At 45.2% G+C, this 21,558-nt stretch overlaps 1 protein-coding gene and 1 long non-coding RNA gene across 2 annotated transcripts; one reads left to right on the top strand and one right to left on the bottom strand.

Moving 5' to 3' along the window:
- Positions 1-4,872: 4,872 nt before the first annotated feature.
- Positions 4,873-5,373, bottom strand: LOC147629331 (oryzain beta chain-like). Its single transcript, XM_086812900.1, has one exon. It carries the CDS (start codon positions 5,371-5,373, stop codon positions 4,873-4,875), a length of 501 nt encoding a protein of 166 aa, XP_086669026.1.
- A 7,107-nt stretch (positions 5,374-12,480) lies between these two features.
- LOC147629332 (uncharacterized) lies at positions 12,481-14,637 on the top strand. The gene is made up of 2 exons (XR_015267924.1): positions 12,481-12,795; positions 12,922-14,637. It is a non-coding gene; the product is annotated as an uncharacterized LOC147629332 (long non-coding RNA).
- Positions 14,638-21,558: the final 6,921 nt, after the last annotated feature.

Here is a 21,558-nt window from a genome sequence, read left to right on the forward strand (position 1 = left end):
CATATATGATGCGACATGTATTGGTAGCAAAGGGGTTATGGAACATTGTGCAGGGTATTGATGCACGTCCTATTGTGGCTGGGAATGCTGCAAACACATCAGAAACAGGTACTGTTGATGATGGTGCAGGCACAAGTGCTGTAGCAGCTGTTCGAGAACCACCACTTTCAGCAGAGCAGATTCGTTGGGATGGTAGAGATGCGCAGGCTCATGCCTTGATTGCGCTGTCTGTCAAACGTACCATTATCCCACATATTCGCTCCTGCAGGACTTCTAAGGATGCTTGGGATGTACTTGCCACATTGTATCAGGCAAGAAATGAGGCTCGTGTTGCTTACCTCCGAAAACAGTTGGAGAGTGAGCATATGAACGAAGGTGATTCTATGGATAGCTTTTTGACAAAGATCAAGGATTTCAAAGAGCAGCTCATTTCTGCAGATGAAATCCTGTCAGACAGTTCACTTGTGCAGACTGTTTTGAATGGTCTACCAGATTCTTATCAGGGTTTTGCTTCCACTCTTCGCTTGATGATGAAAGGCAATCCCAATGCCTTATCATTTGAGGAGTTAGTTTCTGTTTTGCTGCAAGAAGACCAGTCAAGGCAAAACAGGAATATTATGCGTGTCGCAGATCAAGCTTTCGTTGCTAGTCAGAGAAGCGGGAAAGGTAAAGCTGGCTTTTCTTCTAGTAAGCAGAAATCTGCAAATGCTGCGCAACCAAAGAAGGAAGACAAAGATGAGAAGAAGGGTGACAAACAGAAGACATTTTGCAAGTACTGTAAGGGAAATGATCATGTCATCAAAGCGTGTCCTAAGCTGGCTGCGAAAGAGGCTAAGAAGAAAGAGGCTGGTATGGCTGTTGCAGATGCCTCTCCTTCTAACAATGAATCTGCTAATGTTGTGCTAGATACAGAATGGGCATTCAATGCGCAGTGCAGTTATGACCCATCTTTGCATGACACATGTATGTCTGCAGTAGATTCAGATGTATGGTACTTTGACAGTGGTGCCACTAAGCATATCACCTCGCAGCGCAGTTTATTCACTTTCCTTGAGTCTGCTCCCACAGGGAATACTGTCACTTGTGCCAATAACTCCTCTTATCCCGTTAAAGGAGTTGGACAGATTGTGCTGAATGTTGCAAATGGCAACACCTTTACACTTTTTGATGCATTGTATGTGCCAGGGATCAAAAAGAATCTGCTGTCAGTCTCCGCATTTGCCAAAACAGGTTTGGTTGTAAAATTTGTGGATGACAGATGTACTGTTCATGATCTCTCTTGTGGTGACATCATTGTAGCATCTGGTTCACTATGTCGAGGGCTGTACAAGCTCAATATGGATGGCAAATGTGTAGAGGATTCAGCATGTGCTATTATGGATACGCAGGCTATTTCAGATGCAAAACTGTGGCATGCACGTTTTGGTCATCTGAATTTTGCAAGTTTGCTGCGCCTGCAGAAATCTGAAATGGTGTCTTCTTTGCCTAAGCTTGAGGCACCTGTCAAGCATGTTTGTGAGGGCTGCATATTGGGTAAAATGCAGCGTGCTTCCTTTCCCAAAGATGGATCAGTGAGAGCTGAACGCAGATTGCAGCTTGTTCACAGTGATGTTTGTGGTCCCATGCAAACTCCATCATTTGGAAACTACCTTTACTTCGTGACTTTCATTGATGATTTTACCAGGCATGCATGGGTATATCCTTTGAAGGCAAAGTCCGAAGTGTTTTTGTGCTTCAAACAGTTTTTGGTTATGGCTGAAAATGTGTCAGAAAGTAAGATGGGCACCCTCCGTTCAGATCGAGGGGGGGAGTATATGTCTTCAGAATTTAATGCATTTCTGGCTGAGCGTGGGATAAAACACCAATGTACAGTGCCGTATACACCACAGCAAAATGGTGTGGCTGAGAGAAAAAACAGGTCTCTCATGGAAATGGCAAGATGTATGGTTAAGAGTCAAAGTCTACCACATGGTTTTTGGCTTGAGGCTGTCATGTGTGCCACTTATGTACTAAACAGGTGTCCCACTAAAGCATTACAGGTTGTCACTCCATATGAGGCTTGGCATGGCCGCAAGCCATCTGTTGGCCATTTACGTGTTTTTGGTTGCCTGGCATATGCATTAGTGCCTGTGCAACATCGCAGAAAATTGGATGACAAAGCTGTCAAATGTATTTTTGTTGGATATAGTGCTGAGAGCAAAGGCTATCGTTTGTATCATCCACAGACAAAGCGCATTTTGGTTAGCCGTGATGTTGTATTTGTGGAAGATGCAGTTCAGCCCTTGGTTTCATGTACTAAGGAGACAGATATCAGCTCACGTGATGTCTATGATACATTGTTGCCTCTTTTCAGTGGTGCACAGTCAAGTGCAATACCTCATGAGGCAGTTTTTCAGCCTATGCAGGTTTTAAATGATGGCACAGATCAGCCTATATCTGATGCAGATGTGCATGATGCACTTGAGGATGAGAGACAAGAGATTGAGGGCTCTAGGAACATGCCTAGATGGCTGGTGCAGACTTTGCGTGACAGCAAGTTGGATGCCCCTTTGTCTAGTCGCACTCGTTCTGGCTCTCATGGTGCCTCTTATGCGTCAGATTGTTATGCATTGGCTGTTTCTAGTCTGTGCAATGAAAGTGAGCCTGTTTCATTTGATGAGGCACAAAGTTCAGAAAATTGGATGGCTGCTATGCAAGCAGAATACGATGCTATTATGAAGAATGGTACATGGTCCTTATGTGACTTGCCCCCTGGCAAGAAGGCCATTGGCACTAAGTGGGTATACAAATTGAAGCGTAAGCCTGATGGCACAGTGGATCGCCATAAGGCTAGGCTTGTTGCAAAAGGTTATGCTCAAGAGAAGGGCATTGATTTTGATGAGACTTTTGCTCCCACATGTCGTATGACCACTGTTCGTAGCATCTGTGCATTAGCAGCTCATAATGGTTGGAATGTACATCAGCTGGACATAAAGACTGCGTTCTTAAATGGAGATTTGCATGAGGAGGTGTATGTATCGCAGCCTCGTGGTTTTGTTCAAAGAGGGCAGGAAAACAAAGTGTGCAGGTTAAAAAAGGCTTTATATGGTTTAAAGCAAGCTCCACGAGCTTGGTATGAAAAAATACATGCATATTTGACTGCACATGGGTTTCAGAATAGTCCAACAGAAAGCACTTTGTATGCTAAACGTGTGGATGGTGTACATCTAATCATTCCTCTCTATGTCGATGACATGCTGCTCACAGGACCAAATGAGAGTCATATTGCTGATTTTAAGGCTGATTTGAATGCCTCTTTTGAGATGTCAGATTTGGGGCATTTGCATCATTATTTGGGGATACAATTTAAGCAGTGTGATGGAGGTATTGCTTTGTGTCAGACAAAGTATATTGAAACATTGTTGCGGAGATTTGGCCTTGAAGACTGCAAGCCTATTGCTACTCCAATGGAGACAGGTTTGAAGTTGAGTCTTCATGATGCTGGAGATCACTTTGATGTCACACTCTATCAGACAGCTGTTGGTTGCCTCATTTATGTATGCATTACGAGGCCAGACATTCAGTTTGCAGTCTCACAGGTGAGCAGATTTATGCATAGCCCAGGCATTAAGCATTGGCAGGCAGTGAAGCGTATCTTTCGCTATTTGAGTGGTACTCGGCATCTTGGGTTGTTTTATCCCAAGGGGGGATCATTGCCGCCAGATTTACATGCTTTTTCAGATTCTGACTGGGCTGGTTGTTATGACACACGCGTGTCCACGAGTGGTTTTTGCTTCATGCTTGGAAGCTCATGCATATCATGGTTGAGCAAGAAGCAGCCTACTGTGGCCACTTCTAGTTGTGAAGCTGAGTACAGGGCAGCTTTCACAGCTACGGTTGAGTGTGTGTGGCTCAGACGCCTTATGGCTGATTTGGGTGTTGGGCAGCCATCTGCCACCACCATCTTCACTGACAGTCAGAGCGCATTGGCAGTTGCGCGGAACCCAGTGTTCCATGCTCGTACGAAGCACATTGAGGTGCACTACCATTATGTCAGGGAGAGACTCTCTGCAGGAGAGATCAGTTTGGCTTATGTGCCAACACAGGATAACCTTGCAGACCTTTTCACAAAGGCTCTGCCTCGTGAGAAGTTCGAAGCTTTTCGCAAAGCTTTGGGCTTACTCCCTTTTGTGGATTCGTCCACATAGCTAGGCACTTCCCTATACATGAGTGCTAGCTCTTGTTCACCGCATCACTCCAGGGGGGATTTGTTACCATATTATAGTAGTGATGTGTGTGAACACACTTAGGACCGCCGGGGCACTTTTTCCCTCACTAGGAGGTTTTTTCCCCCGTGCATTGTATATACGCCCATTATCTTCTAGGGCTTGTTATCTTTCATTTTTGGCACTCATAATACACTACTGTGTTGTGCTCAAGCTTCCTCATCTTCTTGAAGTTGTGTGTGCATTCCTGCAACCCTAATTCCAACATGTGTCCATGGTCCATCTTAAGGCTTAAGCTGCTGCATAGTAAATCTGCAAAGGGTAAATCTCATCAATGGGCAAGCCAATGAGGAAAAATCAGCAATGGTGACACTGATGGAGGGAAAATTCAGCATTATATCAAGGTTGAAAATGCTTAAAAGAGAGTAAATTTCAACAAGGGAATCATATTTAATTAACATCATGAAAATTAAACACACACAGACAATTAGGATGCGGAGGAGACCAGAGACTTCTTGAGAAACCCCATCGATAATAGGCACACCACTTTGTTTTCTCGACAGTCTTAAGCACATATAACAAAGAAACTTCAGGCACCAAGTAAGCCTTTTATATGGTCCAAGGCCACAATGTCCAGCATCTACACAAATGATGTTTGTTGATACATTTAGGTTCTCACCACCAAAGGCATGAGAATAAAATCACCAATGCCAGATGGATCACGCTTTGGAACAAAGCAAAAGCCTCTAGAACCATATCTCCAGCCATATGAGTTCAAGACAATCCAGTTGTCTCTTGTGTATCCAGCAAGAACAACGCAATGTTGGAGGTTTGGGCTGTACCGGCCCCTATAGACCCCATCTCCATCCAAACCTTCGGCTGCCAGCCCACACTTGACGCCCGTGATGACCGGAGACCTAGTGAGATAGTCTTCGATGGCTTGTTGGGGCACATCATCATCTCTCAAGATTGAGTCGATGTGTAGCAGCCTTGGCTTCATCCGTTTGTCGTCAAGGAAGATATCTGTACAAGGCCTATCACCATCGGGCTTGTATGCCACATATTCCCTTGCCGTGCACACTCCATTCTCCTCCACAAACTTAAGGCAATCAAAAGGATCGCCACCACTACACCCTTTTCCTTTATGGAAACCGAGGAGCTCTTCCATCCTCGTCCAAATTCTTGTTGGCAACTTTCGACACCCTCTTTCACAGTGGTCCAACACATATTGAACTGACAAAGCTTCCGGTTTTTCCCCTTTTGCAATCTTATGTACTGCAGCAACACAAGCCAAGCTCGCAGCGACCCAACAACTTCCACATGTGCCTTGGTTAAAAACAGGCTGCGGAAAAACATCTTGTCCCCTCCAATCTACCACTTGATGAGGTGTTGATCCTTGAAGACGAAGTTTTCCAGAAGTAGAGGGAGCAAATGCATTAATCCCACCTCTAGAAATATTTTTTCTTTGCCAATAAGCTGATCCTGGTTTGTTGCCAAGCCGACCTTGTTAGCCCTCGTGATTAGAGTGTGTGTGTGTGTGCAAGGGAGAGGGATAGAGGCAGGCAGTCTGGCAGAGTTGAATTGAAGAAATGTTGAATACCTTTGGAGGTAAATGGTTTGACAGCAAAGCATTTGTTCGCGTCGTAATATGAACTGTGTTTTTGCGTTGCAAGAGAACAAGCAGTCAGCAACCTGTTTCTCTCAAAAAGTAAAAGCTTTTCAATCGAAGTGCAGCACACATGCTACCGGGTTAACTTTTTCGCTAAGCTCAACAGATCGCTCTGCCCCCTTGACCCTGTCCATTTTACTTGCACTTGGTTCACGCCCATTGAGAATCGGAGCCTGTATAAAACTCAAAGTGAGCTGATCTCCTTCCTAATGCTTGAACATAATGAGCGTACAAGTTGGGTGTGCCAATGGCCATGTTTAAGTAACAACCTCGAAGTATTGTCGAAATGTAGCTGCATCGCCAAGAATCCCTGGATTTGTAAAATTGACCATTGCAAAAAATTCTTCCATATCATTCTGTACACAGTTTATAGTTAGTGTACATGTACTGATTCAATCTCCTTGAGAAGATAAAAGCCAAAATTCACCTGCATGGGTGTACCAGATAACAGCACACGTCTTTGACATTGAAGACCCGCTAAAGCCTGCTTCAAAAGTTGCAATAAGATACCAGCAGGGGATTGTAGGGTGATTAAGAAAGTCTACACTTACTTTTGAGAAAACTTTGGTAAGTTATACTGAACATAATAAATCTGATACTTTGTTGGTGCATGTCTGATCGTTCTTCAGTCTGTGAGCTTCATCAAATACAAGCAAATCGCAACTGCCTACCTGTTGCAGCTTCTTTGCATGCATTCTGAAAGTTTCATATGATAAAATTAACACCTACATAGACAATATTAGACAGATTTGAATGTTTTTTTACCAAGCAAGTAAATTGCAGCTGGTATTGCAGTTTCCTTCTCAATATGACACTAATAGGTAAGTCAACAAATTACTGAAAAAGCACACAAAATTTCGGCTAGTTGCATAGAAACTGTGTAAAGCTAAAAATTTTCATGTCATTGTCAAAAACGAAAACTCTTACTTTCTCAAGTTCAAGCTAGTATCATCAGCCTTTATGGAAACCCTTCCAAGCCAGGCAGGAGTCACACTTTTTGGTCACCGGCATATGGCTCCCAGGGGAACCAGGGTGGAGTATGCATCTCAGTCAGTGAGCAGCTTCTATCCGAGGTTGTGGATTCTGGCACTCTGGTTCATCCTTCGGGTTGGGGAAGACCGCATTGGCTTCCTCAACTTCTACGTCCCTAATGGGGCGACCGGGAGAGCTGAGTTCTGGAGCACCATTAGGCAGTCCCTTCCCATGGCAGACCATTGGTGCCTAGGGGGGGATTGCAACATGCTGGAGGATGCAGAGGACAGGATGGGGGGCAGCCAGGAGACCATTCATGGGCCGGAGCTCGCTGCCTGGGAGGAGCTAGTGCTGCAGGTGAGAGGTCAGGATCCGTGGACTCTCTCGGAGTTTGGCAGGATGCAGGGGAGTTTATCTTTCTCACGCTCGGATAGACGGGATACAAGAGTTAACCTTTCCCGCATCGACAGGTTTTACATTGATGAGTGGGCTTGCGATAGAGGTGGCACTGTGGGTATACTTGCAGGCTCTTCTTTTTCACACCACTTTCCAGTGCTTCTCCAGATCGAGGACCCTACAAGAGGAGAGCGAGGCCAGAGCGTCCGGATTCCAGATTGTCTCATAAAGGAGCCCGAGATTGCGACCAGAGTTGAGCAGGTCTGGCGGGAGCTTCAGTTCAGGAGAGGATCGGCAGCCAGCGATCTTGACAGGGGTTTGCAGGAGATCAGTAGGATGCTCAGACAAGCTGCCCTGGACCGTCTGGAGGCTTTCAGAGAGCAGGAGAGGAGCTTGCGGAGGAGTCTAGCTTCCCTTCAGAGACTTCAGGAGAGGGATCCTACGAGCCCTTGGATTTCAAAGCAGATGGAGTCAACTCGCACAGAGATCAGATCCATCGAGGAGAGGAGGGTGGAGTTCCGATTCCATGCTCGGGCATCTTTTTGGACACAGGCTGGAGACAGAGTGACTCGGGATTTCTTTGAGGTGACAGGGCCTCGCTTCAGACGAGAGGGTCTCAGGCGTCTTCGGCAGGCTGATGGCCAGGTAGTGGTGGATCCCCCCAGGGTTCGGGCGATCGCCACCACAGATTTTTACAGGGATCTGCTCTCTGCTAAGCCAGCAGATGACAGGGTGAGAGAGGCTCGGGAGGCAGTTTGGAGCTTCACGAGACCGGTTGTGCCGGCCCATTTTTGCAGCACTCCCTTCTCTCCCCCTTCTCGGATGCGGAACTGGAGGCGGCTCTTCAGGCACTTCCTCGAGGCAAATGCCCAAGAGAGGACGGTCTCTCAGTGGCTTTCTTCCAGAGGTATTGGGGTCTCTTGATAGGGGTTTCAGATTGGCATTCCAAGAGATCATGGAGTCGGGAGACATGCCGGACAGCATGGCAGAGGGGTTGATTCACTTGATCCCCAAAGAGGGAGGAGACAGACTGGAGATTAGACAGTGGAGACCGATCACCTTGCTAGGCACGGCCTACAAGGTCCTAGCTAAGGCGATCAGCCAGGCGGCTTCAGCCTCACCTTCCGGACATCATCCACTCCACGCAGACAGGCTTCATCCAGGATAGGAGCATCCTGGATAACATCTTCTCTTTCTGGGAGGCTACGGCTTTGGCTAGATTTCGGCAGGAGGATCTGGCAGTGCTCCTTCTCGACTTCGAGAAGGCATATGATCGGGTGGACTGGGCCTTCTTGGAAGGCACTATGGAGAGGATGGGCTTCCCCCCTTAGTGGATCCGTGGGGTCTCTGCACTCTACACATCGGCTCATAGCCAGGTGCTGATACAGGGCGTGTGCGGAGAGAGGTTCCAGCTCTCGCGCTCGATGCGGCAGGGGTGCCCCTTGGCGCCCTTTCTTTTTCTTTTTGTGGCGGAGGCCATGAGCACTTTCTTGATGGCACAGGATACAGGTTTGCGGGGCCTCCAGCTCCCCATCCGCACCTCGGAGGAGCTCCTAGACTCGGAGTTTGCGGATGACACTGCTGTCTATCTTCAGGGAGGGGAGGAGAACCTCCGCCGCTTCGCCTCAGCCATGGACAGGTTTTGCAGAGCTTCGGGCGCTTTGATCAACTGGCACAAGTCGTGTGGGTTGTGGGTCAGTTCTGTGCCCCCCCGACTTGGAGGCCAGTTGATGGGTTTCAGTGGCTGGCCCCCGGCACTACAGTGCGCTATTTGGGATGCTATGTGGGCATTGACATATCTCCGGAGCAGCAGATAGCCCCCCTTTCTGAGCATTCGGAAGAAGCTTCTGTATTGGAGTACCGCTCGTTTATCTTTGGCTGGCTGATGAGTGGTTGTGGCCAACCAGGTTCTGCTTGCTACCATGTGGTACATCACTTCTTGCTGGGCCTTCTCTCAGGCGTGCATTGGCCAGGTGCAGAGGCTCATCAGGAACTTTCTTTGGTCCGGTGGCGACGGGCGGCCCGCCAGGGCCAAGGTGGCATGGGCTGTGATCACTCAGCCGAGGGAGAGAGGCGGCCTGGGCATAGTTGATCTTATTTGTCAGAGCCGAGCTTTGCTTGGCAAGTTGGTGGTTCGTGGCCTCCTACCAGGCGCTGAGCCGTGGAAGGAGTTTCTTGTTTCCTGGATTCTCAGCCGCACCTCTTCTCTTAGCGGCCCCTGGACCCCCAGCATCAGGTGGATCTTTACAGAGCAGCGATCCAGAGGAGTGGGCCTTGGTTTCGAGGAGCGTTGCAGCTAGCCTTCTGAGGGCCTGGGAGCATCTGAGGCCGTCAGTCTTCCTCCAGACTCCCTCGGGCACCGATGAGGAGCGCCTGAGGCAGCCATTGATCTGGAACCCCTTGATCCGACTTCCCAGTGGTCATATGGTTGGATCGCGATCTCATGTGTCGTGAGGCCCGTTGAGCTCCGGCCCAGCCCAGTCCTTAGAGAACTGGATATGTTTTCAGCAGCTGCCTCTAGAGGTTCAGGAGAGGAGACTCAGCGGGATGAGGGGCAGAGAGTTGATGAGGCAGGACATTGAGGCGGCCATCCCCCGGGAGTGGCGGACTCCAGTACAGGACCCTCCACCTCCACAGTGGATGGGCGTCTTTACTCGGCATGAGATCCTTCTAGCGGTCTGCGGCTCAGCAGAGAGAGTCGCCCCACTCACCTTCGAGGTGGGAGAGGGAGGCCAGCTTCAGAGGACCCGACTGGATTTGGATGAGTTCCAGGGTTGTATCTTTCAGAGGGTGCGGGTGGTCGGCTTTCATCAGAGACAATGGCATGTAGACCCCTCACCGGCCTCGATAGGGGAGGACTATTCTTGGAGATTATGGGCTTGGGACAGCAGGCCTCTTATTCGCCTTCAGTGGGATCCAGGCGAGTGGCTTTGGCGAGATCCCTATTCGGCCCCTACCAACCCAGGCACCCCCTTTTTTCAGTACACAGTGAGGCTGGGGCGGCGGATCCAGAGGCACAGGATAGAGGGCACCCCGGCGGCGGCCGAGCATTGGCGGCGACAGGGGCTCTCCCCCGCCTTCCTTAGGGACTTCTGGCAGCGCCTTTGGGACAGCTTCCGGCCCCGGAAGGTGACGCTTTTTCTCTGGCTTACAGCGCATAGAGGACTGGCTGGGGGGGCTTGGCTAGCTTTTGGCAGACACCCACCAGTGTCCTGCCCTCGGTGCGGCCATGCACAGGAGTCGCAGCGGCACTGCTTATGGGATTGCCCACAGGCACAGCAGGTCTGGCAGCGCGCTCTCAGGATGGTTTTTGCAGGCTCGCCAGGTGAGATGATGGTGACGTGGGGTGCGGTGTCTTGGGCCACGGACAGCGGCCTGTCCCCTGGATACGAGGACGTCCCTGGCAGTGTGACCATCCAGGTCTCTAACAGGGCGATGGCGGTGGTTCCGACGCCAGACTTCTCTTCGGCAGTCTCCCAGGAGGGGGACGGGCACAGATGGGAGATGATCAGCAGCATGACGGCTTGGCACATATGGAGAGCCCGATATGCAGGGAGGCCATAGACCGCCAGGTGATTCCACCGGCGGAGGTCATACAGGCTCTCTGGGTGGACATCATTCACACCTTGAGAGGACACTGGGGGAGGGTGACTCGGATCGCATGAGAGATCGCCGCAAGGCGTTCCTCCGCACTTGGCAGCCTGGCCCTTTCTTCACCGCGAGGGGCGAGGATGTCACTTGGCACTACAGGCCTCCAGTTTGGCTCTTCTCACCTCCCGCATGTACTACTAGGTAGCCCCCCCCCCAGAGAGCGGCCAGCCACCACGAGGGTGGAGCTCCGGTGTTCACTGTATATATTATCCCTCCTTGTGAGGTGAGCTTTGTAGCCTTATGGCGTCTTCTCATTAACTAATAGAAGGATCGTTTTTCCCAAAAAAAAAAAAAAGAAAGAAAGAAAGAAAGAAAGAGTTAGGGTTTCAGTGTTACCTCAAAAGAGCAGTAACATTCCAGGACTCCCTTTGGTGATCTCCTTCATTCTCTTCGTTTGCTTGACACCGCTCATTGAAGCCATGTACTTGAAAACAGCCAACGCCATGGCTATGTCTTTTCCAAGAAGGACACAGGTACCCGCCCTCTCCGTCCTTCACACTTGCACACCATTGCAAGCTTTCCTCTTCTGAAACGCCACAGATGGACGCTCCCTACAAGCGCTCGACTTCTGCTCTTAAAGCCTGTAAAGGAAAGCCAAGCTCTGAGCTCTCTCTCTCTCTCCAAATCTTTGAAAAGTGTCTCAAATTATCTCAAATTCTAAATCATTTTCACTAAATGGCTTTGTTGTGAGTAACAAATTAATACGTGGCGAGTAGCACGGGTTCGGGGGTTATGCCCTCCCAATTTTTTATTAAATTGTATTCATTAATTTGTTTTGGGTGGGGGGGCTTGGAAACAAAAAATTGAAGGGTGAAAAAAAAAGGGCGGGCGCCTTTTTTTTTTGGGTACTTTTCCCCCCCCTCTCTCTCGTTCTGTCTGCGCAACCCCTGCGTTGCAATCTCTGATTTGTTTCCCCTCTCTCTCTCTCCTCACTTAGTCTCTTCTCTCTCTCCCTCTTCTTTTACCCTGATCTCTCTCTCTCTCTCTCTGCTGAGAGGCACCAGGATACATAATGAGCTACAGAAAAGGGGTTCAGTTAACAAGAATTACTCAGATGCTTTAGTTAACTATGTATGCAAAGTGTGGTGAGCTTCAGAAAGCAAAAGCGTGAGAGAAAGAGAGAGAGATTAGGGTTTCTCTCTCTCTCTCTCTCTCTCTCTCAGATCTGCTGCTGCACTACAGGTGGCCGGTGCAATGTATGCAAAGTGTGGTGAGCTTCAGAAAGCACGAGCATTACTTGACATGTATAACAGCAGCTATATTACATTAATAGTAGCAGGCTATGCTTGAAAAGGAAAGTGCCAGAAGGCTCTAGACTGTTTCGAACAAATGCAGTGAAAGGGTATCCTTCCAAATGAAGTGACATATGCTTGCATCTTCAAAGCCTGTGCTGCGATTGGAGCCATTGGCAGGGGCTGTGGCGAGAATGCTAGGCAGGGGCTGCCAGAGAGAGGGAGCGGGCTACTCGGGGTGCAGGTCCATTGAGAAGGTGAAGAAAGCAGGGTACAGAGAGAGAGAAAGCTAGAGGAGAGAGAGAGAGAGAGAGAGAGAGAAAGCTAGAGAGAGAGAGAGAGAGACCACCATTTCTCCCATTATGCATCTTGGGTGAGTAGCGTGGCCCCGCGGGTTCGGGGGTTCACTTTAGCCTATAACTTGTTCAAGTTGGGCAAAATCCTTCTGAATTTCTTGTGAGAGGGAAATAAAACCCTTTCAAAATTTATAAATTTTAGTTATATTTTTTAAGTTTACATAAAAAAAATACCCCCTCAAAAATGGCAATTTCCTTCTCATTTAGGAGTGAAAAGGATATACTTCCTTTTCCCTAAAATTGTTTTCCCGAACTCTGTGCAGCAGCAACAACAGCGCGGGTGTATTACAAGGACTATGTGTTTTTTGAATCAGGTATGCAACATTGATTGTTTGCTTGCTTTTTCTCTGTTTGTTTCTTGTCTTGTACACAGTTATTTTTATTCGAGTTAATAGAGGGTGAACCCATTCATAAGGAGTTGTTGTGCCTGTTGAGCACAGTACCGAACCGTCCTCAAAGAGTACTTCCTTGAAGAGTCGTTCCATGAAGAGTACTTCAAAGAGTAGTTCTTTAAAGAGTTCAAGGTCTTCCCCAAAGGTGGTTCGATCAACCACAAAGAGGTCATCCTCAAATAGTCCAGGCCTATCCCCAAAGATTAAAAGGTCTTCCCCTTTGGCTCCACGTTCCATCCTGAGGAGCGCCTCACCAAAGAGTCCAAAGCCACCCCAAAAAGTAAAAAGTCTACCTTACAGGCAACTAAAAAGCCAACACAAGCACTCCCAACATTGGTTGTGCCAGCTCCAACACAATCTAAACCATCACTAAGCAAGTTAGGAGGTGAAGACGATGGCATACCCTTATCCCATTTTGCAAAGACTAAGAAGTCTAGTGCCAAACAGAAACTTAATTTTAGTGGTACGTCAACTAAGTCTGCACATTTATGTACCGAGAGTGTCCAATTTTTTTTGTAGCCTTTGGGCGATTTGGATTTTTAATGAATTTCATTTCTATTCACCAAGCCTACTCCACTCTTGGAGCATGGTGGTTGTTTGTGTATGTCGGCTATCGTCTTTATTAATTCATTTTTCACTACAATGCCATGTGCTAGACCTAAATCGAGTGACTTTTTTTTCTTCTATCTGTAATGTAGAGAACATAGTTGTCATATGGTACGTGTATGGTACGGTACGATACGATACGGTACAGTGTATTTACCGTACTTTATAATTCATATCATACGGTACGATAAATACGATGTGTTTTTCTAAGTACTAAAAAAACACTTGGTGAGATAAACCATTAAAAACAAGCACAAACTATCATGTAGAAATCGATGCGCTGCGCACGATAGAATGAGAGAAATCTCTAGAGCTGTGACTGAAACTCAACACTCATCTTTGTATGAATGTACACTCCTATGTGTGTGAATGTGTGTGTGTGGGGGAGCAATGAGCATACATTGATACCAAGTTCTACACCCACTATTGGACACGATATTATGCATGATGTCATACAGTCATAGTATCTACTCCCTAGTCATACAATCATAGTATCTTCTTTCTAGTCCATACTATGCATGATGGCGATTGGGGGAGGTTGGTGCTAATAGTTATAGTCTTGTAGATGACTGCCATAATTTTATAGGGCACGTTCCTCGACTCTTCTACTAGGTCTGTACAGTTCAACAAATAGAACCTGCACAGCAGCAGCCAGATTTATTATATGAATTTGGGCATGTTCCTGGACTCTTCTAGGAACTTACATTTGAGCAAATAAAATCAGCATACCACAAAAAAGTACCGTATGTATGATTTCGTACGACACCGTACCATACGAGTACGTTCGTACGCCATACAAAAACAACTATGGTAGAGAATGTGGGAGATTTAGTGTCCGATCAGGTGCATACCACAGATGTCATCATTGCAACTGCTGTAGGTGCTAAAGTGGAGAAGGAAGATGTTACGACAAATTCTCATGGTGCAGCTCATAGGCCAGATGCAATATCTGATCATATTTTTGGAGATAATGTGAAAAATGAAACATTGACATTGACCATGTAGTAGATGTGCCCGTAACTATTATGTCCTCACTGAGTGTGCCCATTCCTGTCATCTACATGCCCTTACCCTCATATGTAGAACTTTTTTGCTTACTGCGCCTCTTGTGGCATCATGTAACTTTTTGAAAATTTATAATGAAAAAGGTCTTTTTGGAGTAAATATAAGTGTGCAATAGTCCAGTATATTTCGTTTGTCTTTTATGATTTCTTCATTCGATACCTGTGTTGTGTTGCAGGGGAAGAGAAATACGTTTTAATTGCCCTGCATGATTTAAATTTTTCCATTGAATGGAAAAAGCTACAAAAAGGCAAATCGCCAAGGCCAGGCAGCTTAAAAGAGAAAAATTTGAGATTGAGAGGCGCCTGCACCGCTACTGTGTACGCGTCTATCAAATATGGGTGTACTTGAATTTTGTTCATCCCTCTGAGGAGGTTATTATTAGTGAGTGGTATCCTCTAGCTGGCCCAATATGGGTGCCAAAGCTTCTGGCAGACGATAAGTGGGCTCTCATACTTGATTTGAATGGCCTACTGGTTTGTGTTGTAGAGGGTTAGTATGGCGAACAGCCTCCTGCATATGCAAAGAAAATGGTAACGTACAATATCAATGTTGAGCGAACATTGTTTTGTCACAAAGACGGCCACAGATTTTTGGATTGGTGCCTCCAATATTTCTATGTTTTTATATGGAGCACCAGCATGCAGCGTAAAGTGAATGGAATACTAGATATTGTATTCAAAGAGTAGCAGTCAAGGCTAGCAGGTGTTTTTACACAGTACCATTGCAATGGCTAGCCTTGGAAGATTATGAATAAGCCTGTGTTCTTCAAGAACTTGAAGCTCTTTTGGATGCACGTTCCGGATTTCGGGCCCAAAAACACTATTATCATTGATGATAGTTGATACAAAGTGTACTAGAACAATGAAGGAACTTGGCTTATTACTCCCAAGTTAGAGCATCAGACTGTTGAGCAGCGACAACAATTCCTGGGAGGCACTTTGACTGACTGGCTATTTCTATGGTTGCAATCAAAGGATCGTGCAGCATATACAGCTGAAAACATGTTTGATACCGGCCCTGACTTATTTTATGATGCAGTCATCGGCAAGGTGCAATTAGATATAAGACAAAAGGATGAAGCCACGTTGAGGGCAGCGATCCGTCAGCAACAAAGGGAGGCTGACGTAGAAGCTGAAAGGCATGAGAGGGAAAGGCTGGACAGGGAAAGATTAGAGAAGCAGATGCAGAAAGATGAGGCTAAGCAGAAGCAGGAACCAGTGAAGCATAAATACGTGCACCGTGGGCACGGCAAATAGGCTTGGCAGTAGAATGTCCTTCCTATGTATTTTTTTATGATGTAACTTTATGGAGTTAGCAGCAGCAGACTTTTTGTAAAATTCAAAACTATCTAAAGTCATTTGATACTGTGATATCATGATGGGATCACCTTTTCAATGTCCAAAACTGTTCTGACTTTCATTTAAGATGTTAAGAATCAACTTTTGTACTATTCGATTCTTTTGTGACCAAAACGGGGTTCTTATGTGTTGTGTCACCCTACACTTACAAGGCATGTGGGACATACCTATTCTAGTGTTGGCATACTCTGTATTCTTATAAACATTCTAAGAATGCAATACTAGCATATTGAGTGTGTTGGTGAACACTTGAGTAAGCTAATTAGCATAAACAATATGCTAGTTAGCATACCCTGGTATGCTAGTTAGCATACCTGGTATGCTAGATTGCAAACCTGATATTCTGTGCTGGTTTAGAGTCTGATTAAGCTAGTTAGCATACATAGTATGCTAGTTAGCACCACTAGAGCATACCCAATATACTTATAGGCATAACTATTATACTGACAAGCATACCAAGAGTTAGCATAATCAGTATGGTAGTTAGGATACAAGGTATGCTTGTAAATTGACTTGCCAACAAAGTTGAGAACTTGAATATGCTAAGGCTGGTTTCTTGAACATGGCTGTAAAGATAGATTTAACCAGCATACAAGGTAGTTATCATGATTGGCTACGATAAACACCATAGCCATATACACACACAAGAGACACAAAACTGACATTGTGAGAGAACTGCATTACCTGTAGCAAAAAGTATATTGAAAATCCTTAGGTTACAGCTTAAAAACTGAAGGGCATGCTATTATAGATTGCTTCATAGCTTTCTGAGGTGATTGTGTACAGTTGCCTTCTCTTTGGGATGTGCTGCATAGGTATTTTGATACATCATACTAGATGCGAAAGTAGGTGGATGATGGGCTGTTGTGGTCTAGCTTGAAGGTGTATGCATCAAGTTGCTTGTAATACAATCCTTGCACAACATACAAGCCTCTATCAATTCCATTGCTCCATTCATCGATGTACCCCTTCTCCACCTTCTCCCTTACTGCAACACACTTGACTAGGTAGAAATTCACATCCTCAGCATTGGTTGAAGAATCTGGATTTACCGCAAATGTGTCGCCAACACATAACTAGGAATGCTAACTAGCATACACACTGTGTTAAACAACATACTCATTATGCTAGCTATCATACTAGAAATGCTAACTAGCAGACATATGTGTTAACTAGCATGTTAACCAGCATACCCAGTATGCTAGTTAGAATACAGGGAATGCTAACTAGCATACACATTGTGTTAACCAACATACTCATTATGCTAGTTAGCATACTATAAATGCTAACTAGCAGACAGATTGTGTTAACAAGCATACAGTGTGTTAACTAGCATACCTAGTATACTAGTTAGCTGGGTATGCTAGTTAGCATACTGGGAATGCTTACTAGCATACACATTGTGTTAAACATCATACTCATTATGCTAGTTAGCATACTAGTGATGCTAACTAGCAGACACAGTGTGTTAACCAGCATACCTAGTATGCTGGTTACTATACTGTGAATGCTAAGTAGCATACATACTGTGTTACACAGCATACTCATTATGCTAGTTATTGTGTTTACTAGCATACTAGGTATGCTAACTAGCCTACTCAGTGCAAACTAGCATATGAGGTATGCTAAACTGAATAGCATGTGTGCTAACTAGGTATGTTAATTAGCATGGTGGGTATGCTAAGTAGCATACAAAGTGTGTACAAGCATACCTGGCATGGTAAAGTTCTATCATACACAGTGTGTTAACAAGCATCCTCTGTGTGCTAACTAGTATGCTAACAAGCATACTAGGTATGCACTAACTAGCATAGACTGTGTGCTGACTTGCTCATATAGTATGCTGACCTACTCACACAGTATGCTGACCAGCATGCACAGTATGCACTAACTAGCATAGACTGTGTGCTGACCTACTCACACAGTATGCTGACCAGCATGCACAGTGTGGATATCATTATTAGACTATAGAATAGTATGGTAGTTATCAGACTATATAAATTATTATGCACTAGAGATGTAATGCATCGAATACCAAAGTTATGGCATTTCAATTGGATTGATCACCTGAGGCTCATCCAGGAGGTGCACAGGGTGTTTTATGTAGATTTTCCTCCCCATGCTCTTCCAACAAACATCCTTCTTGTTGGGGGATACGCGAGTCTCCTCTCTCCAAAATGTGTACACCAATTCCTTAATTTCGTGTGTGATAGGGCTATGACGGTGTTGCTTGTGACATGCAGCCAATGAAAGCAATCCACCATTGTTGGGGGATACGCGAGTCTCCTCTCTCCAAAATGTGTACACCAATTCCTTAATTTCGTATGTGATAGGGCTATGATGGTGTTGCTTGTGACATGCAGCCAATGAAAGCAATCCACCATTGATATCAGGCTTCATCCGTGATTTCGCCTTGAACAAGGAGCGATGGCCAACACTGCATTCTTCAAAAACAACTCTTTGTTAGAACCTGGCTGCTTGACAGTAGCCAATGTGTTGTGGACATTGGAGATGATTGAGCTCTATACAACAACCTCCTCCACTAAAGAATGATCATGGATTGCCTGAACAACAGGATATTCAGCAACTAGATTCCAGATCTCCCGTTTCACTTCTGTACCAAAACCTTATATCCTACTCTTGAAAGCTATTACAATCTCGGAGGAGATTTTCTTTTTCTCCTCATCATTGAGGGCATGATGTCCTTGCTCACCCTGCATCTATTTCTGCCCCCTCTGTTTTCTCTTTCTTTCTCTCTCATATTTCCTGATCACAGAAAGAGCTGGATCTTGGGAGTTATGATTCATCACCTGTAATGGCTCCCTTCTGCAAGTTTCTCTTGAGGACTGCAAACATACATAAAATATTAATTACTTAAAATCACTTAAATGTCATATATGCCTGCATCATAAGTTAACATTAGCAATTTACTTACCAACATTGAACACGTTGTCTGCATATCCAACATTGGAGCTAGTGGAAATGTTGTTGTCTGGTTCTTCATAGCTCTATGGAAATAGGAGGAGAAGGGAAAACACAGATAGTAGGGCAGGTTAGTGCCAGCTAGAGAGAGAGAGAGAGAGAGAGAGAGAGAGAGAGAGAGAGAGCTCAGCTTGGACAGCGCAGTCGCGGTTCAGAATGCCTGCTAGATGCAGAGAGAGAGAGTAGGAGCTCAGCGTGCCTCTGCTGCGAGAGAGACTGCGAGTTTGAGAGAGAGAGAGAGAGAGAGAGAGTATAGGAGCTCAGCATGCCTGTGAGTTTGAGAGAGAGAGAGAGAGAGAGAGAGAGAGACCGCCGTCCATGACCCCACGACTCCAGTAAAACTGAAAAAGAGGCCTCATTTGATCGGATAATAATTTTTTATGGACATTTTAAATTGAAAATGGACATTGTCCTGGGTTATCAACATACGCTAACAAGCACTACTACCTAGCATTGTCTTGGACATTATTTTCAGTGCCATGTTAGCATGCTTACACCCCTAAGCTAAGAAGTAATACCTTAGCATTCACCTAGGTCTCTCACACCTAAGAGAGCTTAATAGTAAAACATCATGGACTCAAGAGAGACAAATTTAAGATGGATCCCAAACTTGGGCTAGAAGGTAATGAGTATCCCCCTCCCCTTGCTCTCATTACATAGAAAGTAAGGCTCATCCCATATGCCACATGTCAAACATAGGTGAGTCCTCTCAATTACAACCAATAGGGAGTGGGCAAGCTCCCATCCCCTCAACACCATTAACTTTTGCGCATAAAAGAGTGGAAAATGTGTGTCTATGTGCACAAACATAATGAGATACAAGGGTGAATCTAGGCGGTTATTAATAGCTTGAGCTTGAAAGTAAAAGCTATGTAGAGATGCACAAGCTTCTCCACTTCCCTATCTCACTTTCATCAAGTTTGATTACAAAATTTGCCACCCCTTTTGCTTTGACATGTGAGAGATTGTAGAACTTTATCATTGCCTTTTGCATAGTCTCAAGGTCAAAGAAGACATTGTTATAGTCATCATATGACATATCCCTCTTCTTTCCTTGATATGTGCTTTGGTGCATTGGCTCCCTCACCGTCTTCATTATGTGTTCATTAATATGTTGTCAGTCTCTCCTTACATGCAGTGGCTGAGGGAGTATACTACCCATGAGTTTATTTTGCTTCATCTTCCCTCGCATAGCCTTGTAATGTTATGAGTATACCTTAAGACTCATTCCTACATCATCCATAGTTTTTTGTACCTCCTCTGATGCAAGTACATTTTCCCTCAAGAAATTCTGAACACATTTTCTCTTGAATTTTTTAAAAGTTTCTCCTCCAAGAAACCTCCTGTGGCTAATACAGGTACAACATCGCTAGAACACTATGTAAGTCTCTGTTTCTCTTGTTTTTATTGAAGATAAGACCTACAAAAAATTGAATCTTACATAAGAGACAACAAAACGGAGGAATGAAAATAGTTATGTAAGCTATATGTTAAAGAAAAGGACACTCCACCTTGCTGCTTGGATTCTTTTGATGCAACCTCCGCTTCCACACTTTAAACTCTCTATATTTTTTAGTGTTATCTCCCTCATGGGGATACCTAGCAATGTTCACCTTGTTTTTACCCTAGCTAGTCATTTTTGAAGATTATCAATCCTATTGGAGCTCTCTTTAAGCTCCTCCCTTAGTTGAGTGACCTCTCCACGCTATTGCACATTGTTAGCGGATCGCCGCGACGGATGTCTAATAGCATAGCTATACACACTAACATACTCAATGTCAATGCAAGGAAGCAACCTGATTAGTGCACGGAGGCTATGTAGAGTGTCATTCTATGGCATACACACACACACACACACACTAGCAATGGAAGAATCTAGCTTTCTAATATACTAATCACACACTAATCAAAGAGAGGCACACATAACCATTGACCTAATAATTGATGCATTAAGGTAAAGAGGGTGGATAAGAGGCATGTGGGCTCCCTACTTAGTGACAAACAAGCTTTTAATGACCTAATCTTATGCTAATTACACACTTTAACATAGAGGTGATTTGGGTCATAATCCGCATGTAAAGTTTAAGATCAAGCATACAAGGTTGAGAAGCATGCCATAGCAATCACATTCAAGCTATTAAACACTAAAAACCCTCTCTTAATCGGAGATTAAGAGCCCACACACACACTCTTTACCTAGAGCAACTAATCACTAATTAACACATTTAAGCATCAAAATTAGTGAATAGACAATCAAAAGAGACACAATGGAACATGGAGAAGCCTTACTTTGCATTAGAATGAAGATTGATACAAAGAGATGCGCGTAGGAAGCGCCGCAAGAATCACCTTCACTATGTGTAGGAGAGCTCTTCTTGTAGTCAAAATGAGTATATCTCTAAAAACCCTAAAATTGACTTATATACTTTGTGCTTTTTTAGAGATGTGTTGTGGATTCAAATCTCCTTACAACTTGGAAGCCCATGGCCCCTTTTATAAATGGGAATTATCATCATTACATGTGATTTATCATTACAAGGCTTTTTTGGGTAAAATAAATGAGTGGTTACGGGAAATTTAAAAATAGTCCCGTGTTGCTAGTTCCCACATCCGCTCCCATTTACTCCACTTTCTTCCATTTGATTGCTTTGTAGCTTCGTCTTATTCCCATAGC

The sequence above is a fragment of the Cibotium barometz genome, chromosome 18, assembly GCF_041138505.1.
Source record: "Cibotium barometz isolate CiBa-2024 chromosome 18, ASM4113850v1, whole genome shotgun sequence".
NCBI classification, from domain to species: domain Eukaryota; kingdom Viridiplantae; phylum Streptophyta; class Polypodiopsida; order Cyatheales; family Cibotiaceae; genus Cibotium; species Cibotium barometz.